The sequence below is a fragment of the Cystoisospora suis genome (genome assembly GCF_002600585.1).
Source record: "Cystoisospora suis strain Wien I chromosome Unknown contig_2285, whole genome shotgun sequence".
In the NCBI taxonomy this organism is placed as follows: domain Eukaryota; phylum Apicomplexa; class Conoidasida; order Eucoccidiorida; family Sarcocystidae; genus Cystoisospora; species Cystoisospora suis.
In genome coordinates this window covers 28,525-50,932 of record NW_027155084.1, presented here as the reverse complement: position 1 = coordinate 50,932, position 22,408 = coordinate 28,525, and the positions used below count along the sequence as shown (strand labels likewise).

The 22,408-nt window shown below is 52.8% G+C and overlaps 4 protein-coding genes across 4 annotated transcripts; 2 read left to right on the top strand and 2 right to left on the bottom strand.

Annotated features, from left to right (window-relative positions):
• Positions 1 to 57: 57 nt before the first annotated feature.
• Positions 58 to 453, top strand: CSUI_004813 (uncharacterized protein; the record flags this gene model as incomplete). Its single annotated transcript, XM_068064997.1, has 1 exon — positions 58 to 453. A coding segment is annotated over one exon (204 nt), but the record flags the coding sequence as incomplete, so codon positions are not given.
• Positions 454 to 826: 373 nt separating this feature from the next.
• On the top strand, positions 827 to 1,449 carry CSUI_004812 (uncharacterized protein; the record flags this gene model as incomplete). The annotated part of the gene is made up of 1 exon (XM_068064996.1): positions 827 to 1,449. A coding segment is annotated over exon 1 (615 nt), but the record flags the coding sequence as incomplete, so codon positions are not given.
• Positions 1,450 to 1,564: 115 nt separating this feature from the next.
• On the bottom strand, positions 1,565 to 2,943 carry CSUI_004811 (uncharacterized protein). Its single transcript, XM_068064995.1, has 3 exons — positions 2,886 to 2,943; positions 2,604 to 2,641; positions 1,565 to 2,228 (listed from the first exon to the last, which is right to left on the bottom strand). The coding sequence occupies exon 3, from the start codon at positions 1,879 to 1,881 to the stop codon at positions 1,636 to 1,638; it is 246 nt and encodes an 81-aa protein (XP_067923029.1). The 5' UTR covers positions 1,882 to 2,228; positions 2,604 to 2,641; positions 2,886 to 2,943; the 3' UTR covers positions 1,565 to 1,635.
• Positions 2,944 to 3,861: 918 nt separating this feature from the next.
• CSUI_004810 (uncharacterized protein) lies at positions 3,862 to 20,874 on the bottom strand. Its single transcript, XM_068064994.1, has 12 exons — positions 19,059 to 20,874; positions 18,225 to 18,587; positions 17,332 to 17,400; positions 16,527 to 16,737; positions 15,471 to 15,615; positions 14,702 to 15,096; positions 14,005 to 14,269; positions 12,738 to 13,062; positions 6,998 to 12,306; positions 5,985 to 6,119; positions 5,352 to 5,615; positions 3,862 to 4,723 (listed from the first exon to the last, which is right to left on the bottom strand). Exons 9-12 carry the CDS (start codon positions 10,016 to 10,018, stop codon positions 4,283 to 4,285), a joined length of 3,861 nt encoding a protein of 1,286 aa, XP_067923028.1. The 5' UTR covers positions 10,019 to 12,306; positions 12,738 to 13,062; positions 14,005 to 14,269; positions 14,702 to 15,096; positions 15,471 to 15,615; positions 16,527 to 16,737; positions 17,332 to 17,400; positions 18,225 to 18,587; positions 19,059 to 20,874; the 3' UTR covers positions 3,862 to 4,282.
• Positions 20,875 to 22,408: the final 1,534 nt, after the last annotated feature.

Below are 22,408 nucleotides of genomic sequence, written 5' to 3'. Positions count from 1 at the left end.
TACTTTGTCGTTCGCGACTGCCGATCTGATAATTACGATCACCCCCGCCCCTACAAGAGGACAAGCATGCGTGGACACGGGAGCTGGGAGTCTATTGTGATCATCATTCCAGCGAATCCTTTTGATGGCAGTGGCCCGCATCCTTCTGGTTTTGTGAGGGGCAAAACCCCAACGCGACTACCTGCAGACGTGGGAAACAACTGTCGGACCCCCGGCTTTTCTGTCTTTCCCAGTGTGCGGAACAGAGGTGTCTTCTGCTGAGACAATCAGGTACCCGCCTGAGGGTTTAAACACTCCGTTGATTCTTGCTCTTCGGCACCGCTGCAGCGTCAGCACCCTGAGCTGTTCTCGCATACCTGTTCCGGTTAGTTCCCGGAAAGCCTCTTGACGTCCTCTTCTACCCGAGGAATTCCCCCGGGCGCTTCACATACTCACTTTCTTCTACATCAGGACCCTGAACTTCCTGGTCCTGAATCCGTCCCCTCTACGCTGCCGGTATCACTGGCACGCCAGACCGGGATGCTCACTTCTGGTTCCGAGTCTTATCAAAGACTCCACCGGCCCGGAAACAGGGTTGTATTTGCTGTCTCGGGACGCGGCGCACCATACGCCCAGCCTGCCATTTGAGAACTACCCCATAACTACTCCACGCCTGCTTGCATGACTGCTCTTTCCTCCGTCCCGGTTCGGATGGAGGGGCTGCTTGAGATCCATTACGTGCAGTTGATGATTGCCGCGAATGAACGTGCTCTCTGGCCCGGCTCCAGTCACTCAAGACGGTCGCGCCTCTGGTACTTTTGTTCCTGCCACGCTCCTGCAGTATACATGAAAGATGGCACTCCCCCGCCCCTTGCACTACCACTCTTCTATCCCTGAGTCTGTTAGTGAATCGCCGCGTATCGCACCGACAACTGTGACAGCTGACGCCGCCCACGCTAGCTCCAGCGGTCACAGGCCGTACCAGAAGGGAACTGAAAGACGTCGTTTCTCTGCGTTTTCAGCTCGGGTGTTGAGACCGCTTAAGATCGAAGGGATTGGAACTCATGGGCATCACGGTCAGGAAGGCGACCAGAAGGCAACATCCTGGTTTTCTGACAAGAAGGGAGTCCGTGTCCGGAATACAACTGACAGCCGGGCAGCTGAACGGCCAGCCGAAGACCACAACCCGCTTTGCAGGTGGGCTGCCGATCCCTCCTATATGCCGAGCCAGGACAACGGGATGTGCACTGTCTGTCTGGGGCTTCCTGCCCGTAGACGCCGGTGTAGCGCGCCAACACAAAGCACATATGTTAGACGCCGAGCAAGCTGTACGTTTTGGCCGGCTCGAATGCCTGGGAAAGGCAGAACCCGCAGCAACAGCTGCGTATGCTCAGGTTCCAGAGATCTTGAGGCAGGTTTGAGGCTCCCAATCCCTGTCAGGCGAACAATCCAAGACGGACCCCGGGGACCAAACCTTTCCGTGCAAGCGAGAAAGCACATCGGTGTCTGTGCGAGAGCGGGACTCACGCCGCATGCGGATGGGGTCTGACAAAGGGGACGTCTGGAAGCGAATCCCACCATCGCCAGCACAGTCCTTAGAGTACGCTAGATACCTACACAGGCTGCGTTTCGAACGGGTTGACGTCCAGCTGTGCATTATCTGCGTGAGCGATGTGATGGAGGACTTCTTCGCCCCCGGAAGGTTACCAATAAGCTTACCGTGCCACTGAACGAGACTGCTTGTCCGGTGACCGACGAGGTAAAACTTCGGGCGTACTTCGATGATGCTACGGAGCACCGCTGAGTGCATCTCCTCGCTAAAATCAGGAGTGCTTGCTCATCCGCCCGAGTACAATGATGCATGAATATGACCAATACTCCGAACACGAAAATGCCGTTCATGTACTCATCTCACCCTGGACACAGAATCGAGCTGTCTCTTGAGCTTCAGCGAGAGGGGGGGCCGGCGAACCCCGAGGTTGAACACAAGCGTGGATGGCCACGGTAAGGCCTGGTCCTGACGCTGATGGGTATATGGTTCCATGGCCCCTTGTGGACTGCCTCGGCTTTCAGTGATAGTTCGCCATGGGCATGCAAAAGCTCGCGTGCGCGAGACAGACAGTCTCGCAGATTCTGCCAGGCCAAAACAATTATACTCCTCGCTGTGCAGCTATCCTGGTGCCCGGCTCAGGATCCATGCGCTCCAGCACGAAGAAACTCAGCGCCGCTTCCTATGAGACGGAAGAGGCCTGCCCCTCAGTAAGGACACAGTAGCAGCGCGGTACAGTCACAGCCTGCTCTCACACTTCACGGACCAGCTCGAGAGAAAACCCGCTGGCCTGATGGCCAGCATCAGCGGCACTGCAGCTCTGTCGACACTGTGTAGCCGACAGTGTCAGCGGTGCTGCGCCGACGTGGTTTTGCCTACGAGAGTTAATGCGCGTCCGGGGCCGGAAGCCTGAGATTTCCTATGTCTCCGAGCTTGGCTGCTAGTCTCCAGTAGTGCTGAGTGCAACTGAAGACACGTTTGCATACCCTTGGACTCTCCGGCCACTAGAGATCAGGGCTCTGCTTTAGTGATGGGCGAGGTTGCTCCAGCTGGTGCAGAAACGGTTTCGACTCACCAGCACTCCTTCATAGTGGCATGGGAGAGCGCTCGCCGCTGCACAAGTAAACCACATTTCGGCCTCCGAGGCATACGTGAGATTAGACCACTCAGACATCTGGCTGGCACACTTCATCCCGGGAATGCAAAAGTAACAAACGCCTACGGTCAAAATCCAGAGTCTCGCGCTGTCCAAGGGGCAGCGGGCTCTGGGCTAGGGACCGAGACGAGAACACTGGTCTGCGGAGACGTTGTAGGCGCCAGTCTGCTTCACAGACCTCACGGTGAAGGCGCTACCTACCCGGCGTTGGTAACAACCTTCGGTGCGAAGGGCTAACTTCCCGCCAAACTGTTTCGCTGTCTCCTCCCCCTCGCCGGGGCTGCAATCTTCAAACAAGATGAGTCAATTATACGAAGGCGCTCAGTCTCCGAGAGGGGGGTTGTACGCCCTACGCTCGTCACTCACACTTCGGTAGCCACGCCTGATAGCAGGAGATCGCTTCGCGTGCTGGTGCTAGCCGGTGAGACGGCGGATACACCACAAAAACTCGGATCCAGTCAGCAAGGACTGGTCCATGGGCGTCCGCTTTGACAGCCGTTCACAAACCGCAAATGGATTAGGCAAAAGCGTAACGACTAACACGATTGCCGTGTGAGCGGACGTTTCTTAACTTGGACCTGACTCTTCTGGTATTCGGCTGCCTGCAGGACCCTGCTACAACCTGGCAGCCGCTGTTTCGAAAAACTCTACTGGATTCGGGTGGGTGCTGCCTGCTGCTTGTACGAAAAAAACAACACCATCTTCCTATCAAACAGGAAGACATGTCTGCTTCCGTCTTAAGCTTCTTTTCTTGCTTCCCGGGACGGCGATCGTAGTTCACCACGCACCCCTAACAAGCGCTCGGGAAGTCGCCCTCCCCCATCCACGCGCTTCCAGTTGTGCTGACCCGAATGTAGCCTTACGTAGACCAAGGACTAACCATTGTGAACTAACGACTTCCTTTCTAAGGGGAGAGTGGAGCGAAACACGCACCTAGCCGATGCCTAGCAGTACCAGAAAATCCACCCACCATCACACCCGGGACATGCAACGGAGGCAAGAGTGCCACCTGGACGGTCGAAGCCCGCCTTCAAGAAAAGACGCCCTGAAAAGGAATCACTCCTCTGGAACCCTGGTCCACTCCGGACTCATCGGTAAATTTGGTGAAAAGACACACGAACAGAGCAACCCGGTACCACACCAAACAACACAATGCAGCCCGCGGTAACAATAAGTTTGGGTCCTCAGCATGGTACGACAGTTTAGCGCCACCCGTCTGTAATTTCAAATAGGCAACGCCCACACGCGATCCAAAACAAGCCCTACCTACCAGCGCTGCCAACCGACGTAGAAAAGCATTCAAGATAAACATCCCTCGGACAAAAACCGACACGTGACGATGACATTGCGATTCATGCAGTACAAGTACGTCCTTACAAGAAAATGCGTGCCTGTCCATTCATACGCATGAAGACAATAACCTTCACTTGGAAACTGTCTCCACATGAGCTCCGTACCCTTCACTAGAACGCAGACAAACTATGTCGCGTTGATGCAAAAGAAAAATAAAAGCTAGTAGCCGTGCCTGAGAACACACATCGGTGGACCCGAGAAGGCAGTCTGGCGCAAAACTACATGGATAAGTACAACGGATTCACTCATAGATTGTTTCCATTGTTTCTCCTCGCCTCCTTCGACGGAGGAACCAGCGTGCCAACTACCATGTTCGTTAAAGAAACATATCCTCCCCTTTCTTCTTCCTCCTCGGCAGCGGGATTCAGTATGACAATAGGGCTCCCGCTGCCCCCTGGCATTCCAGCACCTCCAAGGAAACCCTCCGAGTTACTTGGGCGTCCGCCAGTTAGAGAGCTTCTGAGTTGTGCGAAAGCCCCGGACACTTTCCTGAAAAGATCCCCAACGTAAAAGGAGAATCCTCGCCTTCTTTGCTCACTACCGAAGCGACCGGCTCCTTCGTTGCCAGAAATAGTGTCTCCGTGACCGCCACCAACCGATACTGCACCATCACTGCACTCGTCACTCCGAGACGCGTAGGGCCTTGCGGAGTACATGGGCAAAATCGTGTATGTTTCTGGAGTATGCTGAAAACAAAAAGCGGGAGAGAAAACTCGGCACGAGCAGAACTTCGAGCCACACTGGCAAAAACGACGCTGAACACAAACAAATTAGATGTCCGCCATCGCCCTCCCACAAAGAAAGTACGCCTCTGACCAGCACGGTATGGCATCTCCACTCGTGAATGTGCCTCACCATCCGCAACCACGTGAGTGAAGAGCTAGTGAACCATGCATGAATGTCAGTCAGATGCCTGGTATAACACCCGAACACTCTTTTGGCACTCTAGCTAGTACAGACAAGTTCTCTCTGCATGGGCGGGCGAAAAGGTAAACGCGTGCAGGTTCAACTTTTGCCAGCCGAAATGATACTTCAGCGGGCCTGCGGAGCGGAACACGCCGTGAACTGAAAGCAACCCACGGGCACTCGAGTATAATCCGAACTAACCCACACAAGATTCCTCCCAACAAGAGCCCGAACCAAGAAGTCATCCTAGACTCCGTACGCCGTTGCCCGGAATCGAAACAGAGAAACAGGCGCGCAGCGAGAAGAGAAACGTGGTAGCCTCCATGAGAAGACTGTATGTGCTTTTACTACAGGAGGCCTACACCACCGGTGTGATGAAGCTCGGCAGAAAAAATCACTGAAGCTCACCTGCATTAACGAGAAGAAAAGGATTTGTTCTCTCGGTCTAAAAATCAAGGCCAGAGCAACAAAGCACAGCCATTCTAACACAGTCCCGACAATCTCAGAAAAGTCCTGTCTGTCGAACACCTCAAACAGAATGATCTTCTGGCTGATTTGCAAAAGGAAAAAAGCTGTCGCTACGCGGTATAGAGACCGCAGCATCCACAGCTTAACATTCAAAGCCGCCTCCCAGTCGTGAACGCGGACCATCTGCACGTAGGCCAACCGGAGCTGAAGTATGATAGCGGACATCACAGCAAACGGAGTACCTTTTCTTCCTTTTTTAGTCTGTAAAGTGCCAGGACACTGAAGCATATTACCCCTTCCAACGAGAGAACACACCGGTCAGAGCTTCGTGCCAGAATACCTGAAGCCCGATGACGGGGCGCGTAACGTATGAACATGCATCAGCACCCACTACTAGACACCAAATGGTCCGTGCGGAGAAATGAGGATAGACATCGGAGATGCCAATGTATGAGGAAGACATCAGAAGGTGATGGAAACCGAAACAAAGAGGAAAGCTGTGCACAGATATCCGAAGGAGCCCTTCCTCCATTACTCCCATTCAAACTCTTTGGACTCGTTTTGACGCCATACCTGAAGATGCCTGATATTCCGCCCTGCGGAGGTGAGGATCGAACCAAGAAGAGCAACATAGAGGAGAATAAGAGCTGGCAACGTCTCAGCTTCTTCCACCTGATTGACCGAAGTGATGATATATACCAAGCTGACCTGCAAGATCCGTGACCAGAGAAAACTTACACAGACTACAGATGCGTTTTTCGTTATCCTTGATGTAGATACCCAGTCCGCACGTCTATGCTTACGGCATGAAGGGCACAGAGAGAAAACCCTGTTCTGCTGACCGAAGCTTCACAGCATACGCACTTCGAAACTCCGGGAACATCATGACGACGGCAGAACGGAAATATATATTTCTGCATCAGGTTGGAGGTGACGGAGTACAAAGCAAGAATGTATCGAGAGCTAGGCATATACATATACATATAGAGAGAGAGACATACACGGGAAACACATAAACGTCACCTACGGCATTACACAGAAAAGGCAAACCAGCAGAGAAACATGTATAACCATCCCTCAAAAACGCTTCTTCCCTCATGTCGTACTATCCCACACACTATCCCGCAGATAACAACTGAGTTCCTGACACAGATTCCCAAGACTGTCACACTCGGTCCAACGAGGCAACCCTGAAACTGGTTAACCCAAACGAGCCTCCCGGCACAGGTCCCGCTCTGGTTCAATCATACAGAGAAGTTTCACTACGAGTACCACCGAATGTGCGTCTACGAACACCACCACGAGTGCTGGGGAGTGCCGGCAAGCATACACTCGTTCTCTACACTTCCCAGCCCGTAGCATCCTAAGGACATATGAACGTATCTGCACATCTCCAGACAATAACATACATACCGATGTCGGAAGTTAAGAGCGGAGAAAGGATGCTGGAGTGATGACTACGCGCGCGGAATATTGAAGGAGGACAGTCAACCAAACAGGATTCAGCGCGAGCGTACAGGCACACCTTGGGCCTGTCGGAGTGTGAGAACGCTGTTACGTGTGGTCGTTGTCTGGGATGCGCTTACCAGTAATGCCAATGAGAGGCTTTCCTTGCGGCCGAAAACCTCTCGTGTTATCATGAATCCCTTCGCAAGAAGAAGGAAGATACCATAGAAGATGGTATTGAAGATGGTGTTCAAGCCCATGTACGCCATCATTATGTACTGGGTTGAATTCCCCAGATAGTCCGGACACTGGGCGTAGAAACCAAACGCCGTGACGAGGAAAGCTGTCTTCAGTACAGGAGGTAGAAGAAGGAGCCTGTGAAGTGGACTGACATCAAACCTCGACACATAGTTACACACCAGATACCAAAGCAATGCCAACCCTCCCCAGAGAGGAATGAACGCTAAAGAAGCCCACTTAACGGGTTCCAGTAAGGCACAATTCACATAGTCTGCCGGAAGTGTGTCTACAACGACTTCCACTGTGTCTCCGCTTCGTAAGCGATCCTTGATCTCCCTTGTCAAGCGAGAATCAGGTATGGAGAAAACAGGCATACTAGGACTTGGCGGTAATCTAGAAGAAAAGGCGAGTTGTTTCAAACCATCAATTCCCCCCTTGGAAAACCTGACTGCGGACAAAGTGTCCGAGAAGGTCGTGTTGGTAAATATAAGTGCCCCCGCATGATTGCTGTTCGCCGCGTTGACCAATCGCTGAACTGCTGTAGCATCATTACACTGGTCAAACAACCAGAGAACTTTATCATCTCCCACCGCTCCCTCTTCTTCCCTGTTGGAAAGAAACAATGCGTCACTTTTCCCCGTCCCTGATTCCGACGGTTTCGAGGTTTCGTGTTCTCCGCGCCTCCCTGTCTCCACCTCCTCAGCTCTCTGATCGCCAGACATGAAAGCGGAAGAAGGCATCCAAGCAGAAAGATGCGGTGATTCATGTTGCAGTTGTCTGTTTGTCGTTGAGGTCGTCACAAGAACCTGCTCAGAAACATTATCTTTCTTCTCACTCATCGGCCAAGTAATGAACCTCCCTGAGAATGGCGCACTGATGTCAGTCTTTCTTCCCATGTCTGGAGGGACCATTGAGGCCGTGGGAGAAACTAGGGTATTCAACAAAACAAAAGGAGATAGAGAAGACCCTCTCTGTTCTCCTCTCCCCAGACGAGAAAAAGAACACACCCAATTCCAAAAAGCTGCTATAGATGGCCACAAATCTGTTGTCGGGCAGCCCCCGTCTTTCTTTCTATCACAGGGTTCCTCGGCTGTCTCGCTTCCATGGATCTCTACGTTTGGATGCGATTGTCTCGCGTCACTCCCGATGAAATCTGAAGAACCCGCGGAGGTACTAGAAGAGTTTTCTGAAAGAACAGGACCAGTCTCTGCCCCATCCCCATGCAGAACGACAGCAGGAGAAGGCTCAACCGTGGACACAGAAGGATTACGTCTCTGTGCAGCAGAGGCGTCCGTTGCTCCTTTCCGAAAGAGAACATACTGAGCAGGAGGAGATCGAAAAGAAAATGGCATATACGACGACAGATTGCTTAGGTATGTCACGGGTGAAGAGGCCCATCGATACATCCATGAGACACGCGGCATAACGGGATGCGAGTCCGGGCGATCCCCGCAATTCAAGCAGCCAGACGGAGCCGCATGGGTGAGATGTCTGTTGGGTCTCCGGACACCGGCAGTCAAGAGTGAAAGATCATCGATACCTCCACCTAACCGTTCTTCCCCCCGCTCGCTTTGCAATTTTGACCTGACTTGCGGCGGATCTCGAGGATATTTACGACTGAGAAGAAAGCGGAAGAGGCCACCACGATCTCCTGGCCGTTCTTCTGTCCCATCCGGTCCGACAACGGGCGAACGAGAAACTGATGGACTTCTACTTCCTCGAGTCGAACCTGGATGAATACTGTCCTGTGAGCTATCGCCGCCGCCTTCTGACTCAGACCGGTTCGAGGTCATCTCTCTTCCAGAACGCGACTCCTCGCTTCCTTGTTTGTCACCAACCTCCGTCCCTCCAAAAGAAAAAAGAGAAGAACCAGAAACAGACAGCGGATCATGAGCTGGACGCCACCAAACCCAAGGAAATCCCCCAACAGAAGGAAACGATTCCTGGAGTCTCCGCAAAGCCCCATGAAGCAAGCCTCCACTCTCCCCCGTCGAGGGAAGTTCGTTGTCCTCTAGGGCATCTCGACCAGGCAAAGACAACGACAGGGATGCATCCGAGAAATCGAGGCCGTGTAGCGCGTGACGTCCTTTCGAGCTTGGGTAACCATCCAAATCAGCTTCATCTAAATAGAAGTAGTGATCCAGATCACAGGTCTTGGCAAAGTACCGCAGACGACCTGAAGTCGATGTGAAGTTCTGTGACCAGGGTGCAAAATACGTCTCCACAATGGGTGGGTAGTTAGAAAGCGTATCTGGGTAAGTGACGATCATACGACCCTCGCAGAGGAAGCAAAGAGGAAAGAGAAGCGCAACAGAAAGGCATGAACTAAGCCACAGAGACGAAAAAGAAACAGAGAAAAGACGGACAAAAAGAGGACTCCGGCGAGGGACGGGGAATACTTCAGAAAGATGTCGGGCGGGCTTATGCCTACAGAGCGCGGTCGCCGATTCTCCCCCTGAGAGCGCGGAATTTTTGTCGTACTCGGGACGCGGGGAGACGCAAGCAAAAGGCCTAGTTCCGGTGACGGGCCCAGCAGTTGGGGTGCCCCCTGGCCCCACAGGAGACACCTGTGATGAGGAGCGTGGAGAACGATTAGCGCACGACGTGGTCACAACGCTCGATTCTGACTGGGGTGACAAAGAGGTCGAGAACCTGGAGTGACGAAACACCGCGTCAGCCGATGTCGCTTCAGTGCAGCCTGCATGAGCACGACACTTGAAAGATAGTCGAGCAGACGATCCGGGAGAATGAAGCCCTGTTGCTCCGTTCTCTGATTCCGCCGATCCCTGTCTAGCTATTGCAGACCTGTATTGAATTCCGACTTCACCGTCTGACATAATAGGATAGGTGGGACAACGATTTCTGCCCCGCTGCCGCTCGGTGGAGGGGGGCAACGCGAACCCGCAGGTACAGGACGCCATTGACTGGTTTGAAGTTCCTCTGTGCAGGTTCACTGGACGGACGATGGACGAGACCCGAGACCCAGTCGGCTGGAAGCCGCCAGCCACTTAGGAAAGCACGGACTGGGCGTGTCTTCGGCACAGAAGAAAAAACGAATTACGTGATAGAAGAGCTAAAGCCCCAGATTAACAGATCGAACACTGTCTAAACCATGACAGTGAATCACTAGTCCAGCATGGCAAACAGCCACTTGCCAGCGGCACTGTAAAGGGGCGCTCCGACTGGCTCACACCGACCGAAGAGAGGTTAGAGAAAAGGGGAAGTGCACCATGTAGAGCAATTGCAAAGGAGACAAAATCAAGTAGCTCAGAACGCGCAGTAGCAGCCGCTCGAGACGGATTAAGTCTCACGGAACTCAGAAAGTCACACCTAGGCGGAGCAGCAGCCAAGAACGCACTGGCTGGAAAACCGAAATTCGGATGAACTGCGAAGATGAATCCTCGAGAAGGCAAACTAGTAGCTGGCTACGTGGGGCCGAAGATGAGAAAGTAGCTCGTCTTTAGCAGTGAAGAGCGGAACGTAAAAACAAAAAAGAGGAGTCACTGCATGAACACGACATCCAACAGCATCAGCTGCTGGAAATTGCGACAACTACGAGACACGCTCGGAAACTGGAATCCACTGAAGACACACAAATTGCGATACTGTGACGAACAGAAATAAACACAATTGCATTCGCCCCCCCTTCACTGCTCGTTCTCGTAGAGCTCCGCGGTTGACCAGTCGGCTTGCTTGGCTGCTGCAGCGTGGCCGGGGCAGAGCACCCCTATGAGGGCAGCTCGCTCCGTGACTGTCCCTCTCCTGCTTCGTAACAAGAAGATAGTGGCTTCATTCGTAGCTGACAGATTGTTTGGAAGGTAACCAGTCATTCCAGCGTTGTGAGACGGCACTTAGGGGTCTCAACGATGCACGAATATCCGCGAAGCAACTATGCTTTCCACGCAACACGCTCGACCAGAGTACAAGCGGCATGCATGAGTCAGCGCAGTTTTTTTGTTAGCGGGGCACGATCGAAGATAAATGCCAACACAAGTGGACAGAAGCCGATGTACCCAGGTAATCGTGGTACAACTGACGGGTCTCCGACTCTCCTGTATCTTCGTCGCTGCAAGCCGCATCCACCGCGATGATAATGGGTGGATCCTGATCAGGTTCGGGGACTTCAACCGCAAACCGCTTGAGACGTACGCCGCTACGGAGACCTCGGCTCGCTGTCCCTGACGTTGCATGGCAAGTCCGACTGTATACTGAAATTTCCCCGACTTTTGACCGTGACAGGTCCGGTGACTCCTTGCGAAACACAATGGGAGCCTGGCGCGCCAAACGGGTAGCTCAGTGTGCGTGGGGGACTAAACCGCGCAAGTTAGGTCTCTGCGGAGATTATCCTCAAGTGCAGCAGTTCAGTGACACGCAGAAGCATTACCCGAGTGAGAAGTTGGGAAACAGTGAGGGTATACGCTGCGGAGCGCGACCACTCTCGGTACAGCGCGCACGACCGCTGCGTTGCTCCAACTGATAGGCAGGCGCGCCTGTGCTTGCAACTCTCAACCAAAGAGAATGAGCGAAGAAGTGGCTTTATTGGAAGGTTAACCCGAGTGCAAGGGAGCACAGGGCACAGAGCTCCGTATGAAAATACCCAAGTGTGCTCAAAGGCAACGCGTCCGCGACGATTTGACGGCCGGCGATAGTCGTGGCGGCCTGGGAAGGAGTGAACAGGCAGCTAGTCGTTTCTCCGGCAGGCCAGTTCTTTATGAAGCAGGATTTTCCTGTCCGCCATTCTGGTTAAAGAACACGTCGGAGAGCACACCTTTCCCCCCCTGTGCTCACGCCCCAGCTACCGTGCGCTCGGGGGAGTTTTGGTAGCTCGAACGGCGTGCCGGTCTTGCTGGACAGCGTATCATATAGCCAGGTTGACGGTGTGGTGATGACGCAAGCCACAAAATAGAAAGCCAACTCTAGGCTGTTAGTTGAGTCTCCCATCGCTTTCGTCGGGACCATCCCGCTCGCCCTTTCAAAATGGAATACACGGGTGGGCAGGCAAAAGTGCCAGCAGACGTTGGCGGAGGGGCGCTCAGCGACTCAGCCAAACGCCGGTTGCGTCCTGAATTTTAATGACACTCACTGACACAACGCAAGCTGGCAACGCTCTCCACAGCCAGACACTGTTCATGAAGACGAACTCCTCATTCGCGAGGTGTTGCCCGCGTTTCCTTCCGTAGTTTTCACCTTCATCGTCTGGCCTGTGCAGCTGCGAAACGGACACACAGACTTCATTGCTCTAGGCCCTCCATGCCGAAGCTTGATCGTAACTCGAGCGCATTTTGCGACAAGTTGAGCCCCAGAGTTGAGGTATCACCGGCTAAGCTACTGGACGCACGCATCGTCCAGAGAAATCAACTCGAACACCGTTCTCATAACGAAAGAACAACAACCGGCCGATCTCCAAGGAATCCACGAAAGAACGCCCACTGGAGACGAAGGAGCAACTGAGTAGACCAGCACTTTACTTAGGACAGCTCGGAGGCACTCTGAAAAAAACGCGAGGATGGAGTCTAGTGGGCATGACAGCCGCTCATTCTCGACTTCCTCCTTCCTACTCCCATTTCTTCCTCCCCGACTTGCTTCACATCTCTCGAGCACTGGTGCCGAACTTCGAAAAGACGTCCTCTCTTCTCTTACCCCATCTTTTTCTGTCGATAGCTTTCCTTCTCTCCCGACTTCCTATATTTGCTAGCCTTCTCCCGCCTTTTTCTCGTCGAGCTCGCTGCGCGCCTTTGCAAAGCTGCGCTACATCCGCACCACCAAATGGCCTTCCGCCTAAGCTTCTAGTGTATTCTCAGCAGACCTGATGCCATGTTGTTCCTTCACAGAACGCGAACGCCTCGCTGCTGTCTCCTAGTACAGCTCGTCCAACGCAATCTTCCTTACAGTCTTTCCCTCTCCATGTCGACGCGCCTCCTGTCCGTTAAACTTCACCCACTTCTTTCAAAAAATCGTCAAATAGCTGTAGCCAGCAAATGTCGCAGCAGACGAGAGTCTACAAGGTCAACCCTGGGTAGGCACCGCGTCCCCAGTATATATATAGAGTCCGTCCAGATGAATGACGTGCACGTGGGGAAAATCTATACACAAATGCTCACACTCGTAGCCACTAAAAATGCCGAAAGGCCCCGTGCTGCTTTTCACGACCTGAAGAGGCCCACGCTCCAACCGTGCGACCAACAGAACGAGCCCAGGGACGCTGCTTCCTGACAGCATATTACAGAGGATCCGAGAACAGAGGCAGACGCCTGCAGAGGTACCTCATCGAAACAGAGTCCAAGAAAACGGTATCAGTATGATACGCCATTTGATCATGGTTCGCTGCTTGCAAGAAAACGAAAAGCACCTATACCAGATACCTCGCCGATCCCCTAACATGCACAAAAAACCCCAACTCTGATGTTATCTCAGTAGTTTTTGCCGAGATGAGCCACTGACTTCTCTATCTCGACACTCGAGACATGCGAACTGGCCACTGCAGCACAGAGCAAAAAAGCAGACCTTGTCGGACGGTGTGCGGTGGTGTCTGCGAACGTATGTGTAGGCTCATGCACTACTTGCCCGTATGTAGATGTTTGTACGGTACATGCATACGCACTTTGTTTTCTCCTTTCGATCACTGGTGCGAAAGACTATCTGCGGAGCAGATACATGCACTCGGCTCCGCACGAGAAGGTCCATGCGTACACCAGTGCAGCACGGGTTCCTTGGTTGCAACTACGTGGCAGCTCCTTGATTTCCACAGATCTTTCCCGACGCCCACTTGCCATTCTCATAAACTACACCCGCCGTCACCGGTCAGAATTAGGGAATCACAGCGCTTCTCAGCGCTCCCTCTGCGGCCCCACGCTTGTCCGCCCAGATAACAATCATAGAGATACAGGAAAACCACCAGGCATCTCACCTCGTCCAGATCGACAGCCTTTCCGCCTTGTTCTCCCTTAGCTTCGTTTATACCTCCTCCCACTCCACCGCCATCGACTTTGCCGGCCCCTTTACTAAGCAAACTTGCATAGCTCCCGGGCCGCGATACACTGGAACCGAATGTTGAATTCTTTACTCGGTCCAGGTGCTGGCGACCCTGTGCGTTCAGGCCCGTCATAAAGCCGGTGGTAGGTTGCAAAGCTGCACCAGGCGGAAGGGTAGACGCAGCAACCCGCGTCTTGCTTCTGAAGACGCAGCAAGCCCATAGACGGTACTTAAATGAGGACTTTACTTCCCTATCATGGTAACCGGGAGAGTACCGACTGACAAAGTGTGTCGTTAAGACCTCGACGGCCGCCTAAGGGGCACGCGTCGTGATATCCGGCATGTATGACCCCTGCTCCTCCGAGTAACAACTATATGTATCAGCGACTGTGAATGTGGGCAGCGCCAGATAAAGTGAAGTGCTCTTCTAGGACCCTCGGTCTGCCATCAAGCAAGAACTAATAATTCGTACACGACAGTAGGTGACTTTCGCCACATAAGAGAGAACTTCGAGGCCACAGTACGCGTTAAGACTTTCCGCCTGTCAAAGCTACACATATGTCCTTCCTTTATTCGCTCTCAAAGAGGATGCCCACACGCGAAGTCTAGATCGCGTGTCATGGATTACCCACCGGAGCTGCGTAGGAACGAACGCCACAGACGTCTTTGGAATAGCAGGTTTTCCAGCCTTGGGGGGTTCGGAGTAGGGCGCAGGTCGCTGGGTCATTCCTACTCCCCCCTGTCTCATCGCCCCGGTAGAGGCCGGTGATTGCCAAGAGGAAGTCGGCATGGGAACAGGTGAAAGACCGGATGGCGCAGAGTGTGGCAAGCCAGGACCGGATGGAGAAAGAGACGTGAGAAACTGCGTAACAGGATTTCCTGCGGGAGTCAGTGGCTTCTTCGCAATTTGATGTGGCGGTGCTGAGATGGTTTCACCTGTCTTCAGTTGTTGGTGCTGCTGCTGCTGGAATGGGACGATTCCCGGGGGGGGAGGAATGAAGGGCACAGGGGGAGGAAAAGCCAAATGCTGAGAGCAAAAGAAAGATAACCGAAGAAAACTTGTTAACTGCACAGCTCGCATCGCTGAACACAACTACGCACAAATATATACACATGTATAGACATGGATCTCGAGGCAATTGTCTCTCGAGTCTATGGACACCCGTCGTCGCCAACATCTCGCATCACGCGCGTCATTGCCTAATATACGTGACTCGGCACGGCGATTTGTATTTTGCATGCCGTACTGCCTCCAGTCATAACAAGGTTACAAGATGGCCAACAAAGAGTTCCTACATCATGAGATTCCAGCATGCGCACGCATCAAGAAACCCTACGAATCGGGAACTGAAAAAAGACAAAGCAGGATCGAAATGATACGCATACGGGGGGCTCCCCTACCGGTGGAAAAAAAGGGAAGGCTCCGCCTTGACCGGGTGGTACAACGTCGCCCCCCCCCTGGCCACTACTACTAGTCGGGGGCACAGGGAAGGAAGACAGGAGGAATGGTGCGGCGGCCTCCGCGGCTTTCTGCAGCACGTCAGTTCTAAAGCGCAAAACAAGAGCACGCCACACGGCCAACTGCGCACAATCCTAAGGAAAACACCTCAATGCAGTGCCCCGCGTGCGAAGACCAGTTTGGACACATGACACTAAATATTGACATACACCTGCTTAAAAGAGAAGCAATCCGCACTTCTCCGTGGTAGACAGTGTTTACCACCCGAGAGCAGACGCCCTACCACGGCACTCTCCGATGGACACTTCACTACAAACATCAACTGTGTTTCGCAAAGATCGATTCTCTGTAAGGATAAACCCTAGCATGACAACATGTGGAACAGAGGCCCACCCGTAGGCGACCACCTCAGCCGCACGCCAGCGCGGATTCACGGCGTCTTCACATCCAGGCAAAGTTGAATTCCCCGGCAGGGTGCGCACCACATCACGACCACCGCTCTACCAGTGTATGCGAATCAGCATACTGTAGCTAGCACAGCTGCGAGACGTGACTGAGCGTGGAAGTGAGCTAAGCAAATCTGATATACATGAACATTCGAAAAGCACCTCTTTTGTAGTTACAAATAGAAAGCCCTGTGTTCACATGGACGCACACAAGTGACGTGACAGGGAGCCATGTTGCTCATAAAGCTTTGCTTCGGTCAACAGCTCTCTTCCTGAATTGAATGAACGCTTGCCTCCTCCCTCTTTTAGCTCTACAGGACTATACGCTTAGGTGTACCCCTCTGTTCGGCTTTGATTAAAGACTGGCATTTATAGCCGGGAGTTTCACCCCACATAGGAGGCCACGCAGGCTGTACAGTACGTACCGGGGAGTGACTGCGGCAATAAATCTCTATTCACAAGGACAAGTAAATGAATGGCCCCCTGTACAGAGAGCTCTGCGGACACAAACTGTGTGACAGAGGCTCACTAAACAACACTTGAAGTCCTTACGATGCGGGGGCGGGAACCGGAAAAACGTCATCCGGAGGAGGCTCTGAAGGCAGTGGAATAGATTCCAGTATGTCATCTCCTTTGGATTCGTCTTCGTTTCCCTCATCTTTCGAGCTTTTGTCAGAATCACTAGAATCACTTTCATCGTCCTCTTCTTCATCTTCCTCGTTTGCTCTGGAACGTAGGTCCTTGGCTTTAAGACTTTCCACAACTGGACGCAGACAAACATAGCTTTTGAAGCGGCTATTGCGAGGTCCGAAACTTGTGAAGAGAGGTGTGCAAGTTCGACACACACACCCTGTTGTCCTCATGCAAGTACCCTTTCGCTGGCTACTCACCATGCGTCCTTGTCTGGGAAAGAATACCCTTACACGGCGATCCCGTCGTCCATCCATAGCTATTGATTCAGGTACAGGTGTGTGATATACCGGTCAGCTCCAAGCCTTCCTTCTCCACATCACGCATTCATCACACCTCAGTATACACATACGGAAAAACAAAGGCAACCCACGGTACGTAGCCATCCCGGCGAGGGCGGCGATTCCAGCAAACCGAGGATTGTGTAAGCTCACACATACGAATACGTTACGCGTGCTCAAGGGGGCAGCGCGCGTCGGGACACAGCAGCACGTACAGTCGAATCCCTACACCAGGGCCCAGAGCAGACGCCCTGCGATGTGCTTTCGAGATTGAAAGCCGTCGCCTTTCTTTAACACAGTAGTGAACACGAGACGTGACTCCTGTACGACACGCCAGTACCATGATATCTGCTCCAGCATAGTTCCCCAGTTTTTTGACCGCTTACATTCGCGACGCTGCCCGAACACATCAGGGCGGACAGAAGGAGGATACCCCCTCAGACTGCCGTCGGGATCTGAGGCGACAAGGTTGCAGAAGAACGTGGAAACGGATATGAACCAGCACGCTGATACAGCTGTCAACTGAACGCCTCGAAACGAGAGATCGCGCTTACATGACATGGCTGACACCCCCGCTCCTATAGACATGTGTGAAAAGCCACATCTACACCACAATATTTGTAGTCGTTCATGTAAGAAGCATCCAGCGAAAGACAGGTCAGCCTTCACTCTTCGTCCTACTGCGGGCAGCTCTATTGTGATATAGTGTAAAACGCAAGAAGGACGTGTACATACACGTGCACACGCGCAGGATCTTTGTCAAACCACGTATCTGTACGCATCTCTTCCCGATAGCGATAGCATCTGGAGACGGGTGCAACCAGTATGCAAAGGAGCTCTCTTGGAACCATAGCGCTGTAATCCTGCGAGCTTGTCTCCTCGGGGGGGCGGTGTGAGACGTCTCAAACAAAGAACATTCTTGCCATGGGGCGCCATCCATTTGAAGCCGCACTGTCGGTTCACGAAGTCGAGTGGACATTCAGAGATGGAAGGGAACTAGAGGACGACGAGCTGCTAAAAAGTACCTAAGACGTGCATGCAGAGTCACCGCCACGGGACACAGAGCTAGAAAGGAAAGCAAACGCCCTTCCATGTCTGGGTGAAGGTTGTCTACGCTCCCGGTCACACACCTGTACGTATTGGCATGCATCTATCCCCTGCCCTCGACATACACAAAATACGTTTGGATGGCCGTGTTCATCGGGTCGAGCTCAAAATGGATGCGAGCTCTCCGAGTCTCTCCCCCTGTCTCTCGGTGCTAGTGTACGAGGAAGCTCACGTCTGAAGATCCCGGCATTACACAAGTAAGGGTTGTAGAACCTCCTTTGTTCTTCCTCTTTCTTCAAGAGGTACTCGTCATCATAGCAGACATCAGCAGGTAAGCATTTCCGTCGGTCTCCTAGGCCACCAGTATTCAGAATGTTTCTCTGATCCCTCGAAGTCAAAGCCGCTGAAGACTTTTCTTCTCCCTCCTCGTCGGCTTGTTCTGTCGCTCCGGTCATGGCGGATAAGGCAGCATCTAATTGGAGCTCCGCCTTACGTGCGCGCTTCTCTGCCTCTACAGCCTTGATAGCGATGTCCCAGAGCTGTTCTAGTTTCGCCATTCTCCTTCTCTGCGAATCAGTTAATGAGCCATTCCTTTCTAAACGAAAAAACCCAGGGGCAAGCGCACAATATTCTGCCAGATGGGACTCGTGGATTCTCCGTACCAGACCGTGTATACAACCCTCCTCTGGATTGTACACTAAACGTATGCAGACGGCTACTTCAGAAACAGCTTCATCGAGAAAATGATGAAGATATACGTGCTGTGAATGGCGTACCTCGCAGAGATGACCGTGTTGTCAAAGACAAGACCCTTTCCACGAATATCCATGTAAACTGCAAACGACTGAAAAATGACTCCCCAGATCCATGGCAACCCTAGAAGAGCGCTAGGCACCCTCGAAACTATAAGCCAGCCACCGGAAAGCATCTCCGAGGCACCATTCATAGACACGGGAAAGAACAGTCAGATACACTGAGGAGGGTTGTGTAAAGAAAACCAGCATTTGCTTTCCTTCAACAGACAGCACCTCCTGCGAAGTGCAACTCCTGTCATACGGTGGCTTACGAACTTCACGGAGTTGATCCAGCTCCTCCTTGATGACTCTCGGGTTCCTTCTTAAGATTGACTGCTCCCGATTGAAGCGACGCTCGGCCTTGTTTTTCTTCTTTTCTTTCGTCCGCTGTGATTTCCGATATTCATCCGGCGGATTAACCACCTTGAGGTCTCCCCCCTTGACTCTCAGCTTCTTCATTTTGTCTACGTGCCTCTCTCCCCGTTCAAGTTTTGAAAGAAAATCCGTGAAAAGTAACCTCAATTCCCACGCGCCTTATATGTTGTGTGTATTGTGGCAGGGGGCAAGCGAAGACCTGCCAGCTGTCCTCCACTGACAACTGTTGCAAAAAACACTTTCAATTCTATCGGCGAGCAGCAGCGAAACAAACCCACCACAGCGGAAACCAGAATGTTAACACGAGCAAAGAGGGAGGTCGGACGATGCATCGGTGAAAGCAGACGACTTTTTTGAGAATCGGGAACGCTTCCTTGTTACAAGCAAAGTCCTTTTGCGTTGGCGTTGTATTGGCAGTATACGGGGAGACCAGCCTGGCTCGGCGCAGAAAAAGTGACGAGAATAGACACCAGGAGATGCAAAAATTTCCTTGTCTCGCCAAAGAGAAAGGACATCGAGATACCTCGTGACGAACAGACGGCTTCGCTTTTCGTGGTTGCCCGAGGTGTCACGATTGCATATACTGTAAGCGGACTAGCCGACAACTCGAAAAACAACGTTTTCTTTTGTTTTTTCCCTTGCTTTGAGGAAGAGGACGATGGGGAGTCGCATCTGTCATGAGGCCCGTAGCCGACAGAGTGGTTCGGGTGTATCCTGCGAAGGTAAAACTGACGTGTGCAGAATGTCGACTCAGCAATTTTGACAAGCGAACCCGGCCGCCAGGAAACCGAACCAAAAACGGCAAAAGCACTCCTCAGGGAGTACTTCGGACGAACCCGCTGGGACGTCTGGACACTCCCGCAGCTGCAACGACAGGGAGGAAAACGGATTGATTTCGACCGTTCGTCTCTTGAATCCGAGAGAAGAAGTGTCGAGTCTGTCTGAAGCCCGGACACCTAATTCACAGCTGGCCTCAGAGAGTCAACGGATGGCTCCCACGCGATATAAAATTGGTTTCCCAGCCTGAGGCCAACGAAACGGAGAGGGTGCACGTGCTTTAGCAGTCGCGAGAAAGCCCGCGGACGGCAACAGTACAGGCCTGCTGTGTCACCAGTGAGAGAAACACAGGAAGGCCTCCAGGCAGCTGAAGGTGCTTGGCAGCAGAGAGAAGCCCCAAGGAGCCGAATTGAGATAGCGCCAAAACGGGAAAGAAACAGAGTACAGCCAGTGACCGGCACCGAAACAGCAGAGCATCGCCTCGAGAATTGAAGACATCAGCACCGCAACAGCTGATTGACGAACCAATCAGCATGGGAGTGAGCTGCAACAGGTGAGAGCAACACAATTATTTCGTAGTTTGCTTGCCGTTGCGCGGCTGCGCAATGCGTACGACGGACGCTTTCTTCTCTGCATTCGGTGCGACAAGGAGTCACAGAGAAAGGGAACGGAGCACCAGGCGCCGAATGGATCATCAGCTATCAAGATGAACGCTCCGTTGCCTTCGGCGAAGTTAAGCAGTAAGGCGCAACTCCAGCTTGTTCCCTCTCCGCCACACTCGGGGAAGGAAAGGCAGAAGCGCCATCCGGTGTTGCACCTCGAAGCTTCAAAGCAGTGGATGCCATTCACACTTCCACCGAAACCTGAAGAATCTACTGTAGCTTCATCCTGTCTCGTCTTGGTCGCGGATCGTAGCTATCAACCAAGCGAGAACGCTTCTTTCATTTTTGCGCAAGGAAACACCAGTGCATGCGACTCAGCTTGGATTGCGAGGGTGAACTTCTGTGACTCGACACCGGGAACCCGAACACTTAGGTTTCCTTAGATTCTTTCCTTGCAAACGAAGCCTGCTGTTGACACAGTGTACGCAATCCCAAACTCGCTGGAGAGCTAAATCTCCGGGTGGTACACAGGCATGACCACATTTTTCCAGTGTGCTCTCGTCTTGAGAAACTCGTCATCGTGCAGCCCAAGATCAGATCCTAGATTCCGCGACACTAGCACAACATATGCAGTCCCGGCCCTCGACTGATCTTTTTTCTTACTCAGCTACGCGCTAAATGTCGGCACCTTCAAAAAGTGAACACTAGGAAGCTATCGGACACGCCGTCCAGACTCATACAGTTTGACAGTGAGCCTTGCGCTCCGAAGCTCAGCGGTGTGATTATGCATTGAACTGGACTGCTGGAGCCAAATAATGTTCACAGGGAGGGAAAGCAAAGTGATGCCGTGTGCTTGCAGGAACGTAGAAGACGTACAAAGCCGGTGTTACCTCTAGGAAAAAGAAGCACTCTGACGTATCCTTGGAATCACAGCCGAGCTCCCACGTCGCTCTAGTGAAGCCGGGCGTTGCGCAAAGCTGCTTGGCCCTCTTCTGTGCCAGTGTTAACACAGGTTAACACCATTCGATATAGGGGCCAACCAGTGGGTTCTAGCTCGCGTGAGTGAGCGCCTCACTGAGAAGCAAGATCAGGAGCCGGCTGCTACCGGTCGATGAGGCTCCCTAAAAACGACTAAGACTCCTGTTGTGACCGAGCATGTTGTGATAGAATGGTAGCTTTCGTTCTGCTATATATCAGTATATGCAGAAGGTGCAGATGGAAACGGGAAAGGTGCCCGCGACCCCAATGACTTCTTGGAAGTTATCCAAGCGGCGAGCCGTTCTCAAGACGGCATAGAATGCTTCAGAGGCAGAAACCGCCAGTGTGTTTTTGCTTCCCCTGGAGGGGGGCAGTGTTGGACACTGCATCTGCCACTGTAGGATACTCAGCTTGTCTTCCCACAGTGGCGATTCCGACAATCTTCTTCATGGTCTTTTCCTCTGTATTCACCTGCGCCCGGCTAGCCCAGGCGTTCCCTCTTGAACTTGGTACCACACGAGCTCTGTACTAGGAACTGCATACGGAGAGCGTATGCACGTTCGCCAGCATTGTATGCAAACCTGCCTCTCACCGCGACAGTGCTTCTGGAGAGGCTAGCCCGGAGACCTCAGGTCAGAGTTTAACTAAGTACGGCCACCGAATTACGCGGACGGTCCCGTGGACGGCGCATCCTGAGGCCGGACACCCAGGCGAGATGTGTCGCTGGACAGTGAGCTAGAACTCTGTTTCAACCCCGGTCAGGGAGATCACTGCAATCAGCTTGCTTCTATGGACCCGTGCTGTAGGTATTAACAGTGTGGGCTCCGCGGATCCGAACCCCTCGGGGCATCCCGGAATTTGCTTGAGGCTTCAGCAGTCCGGTCTGGTCA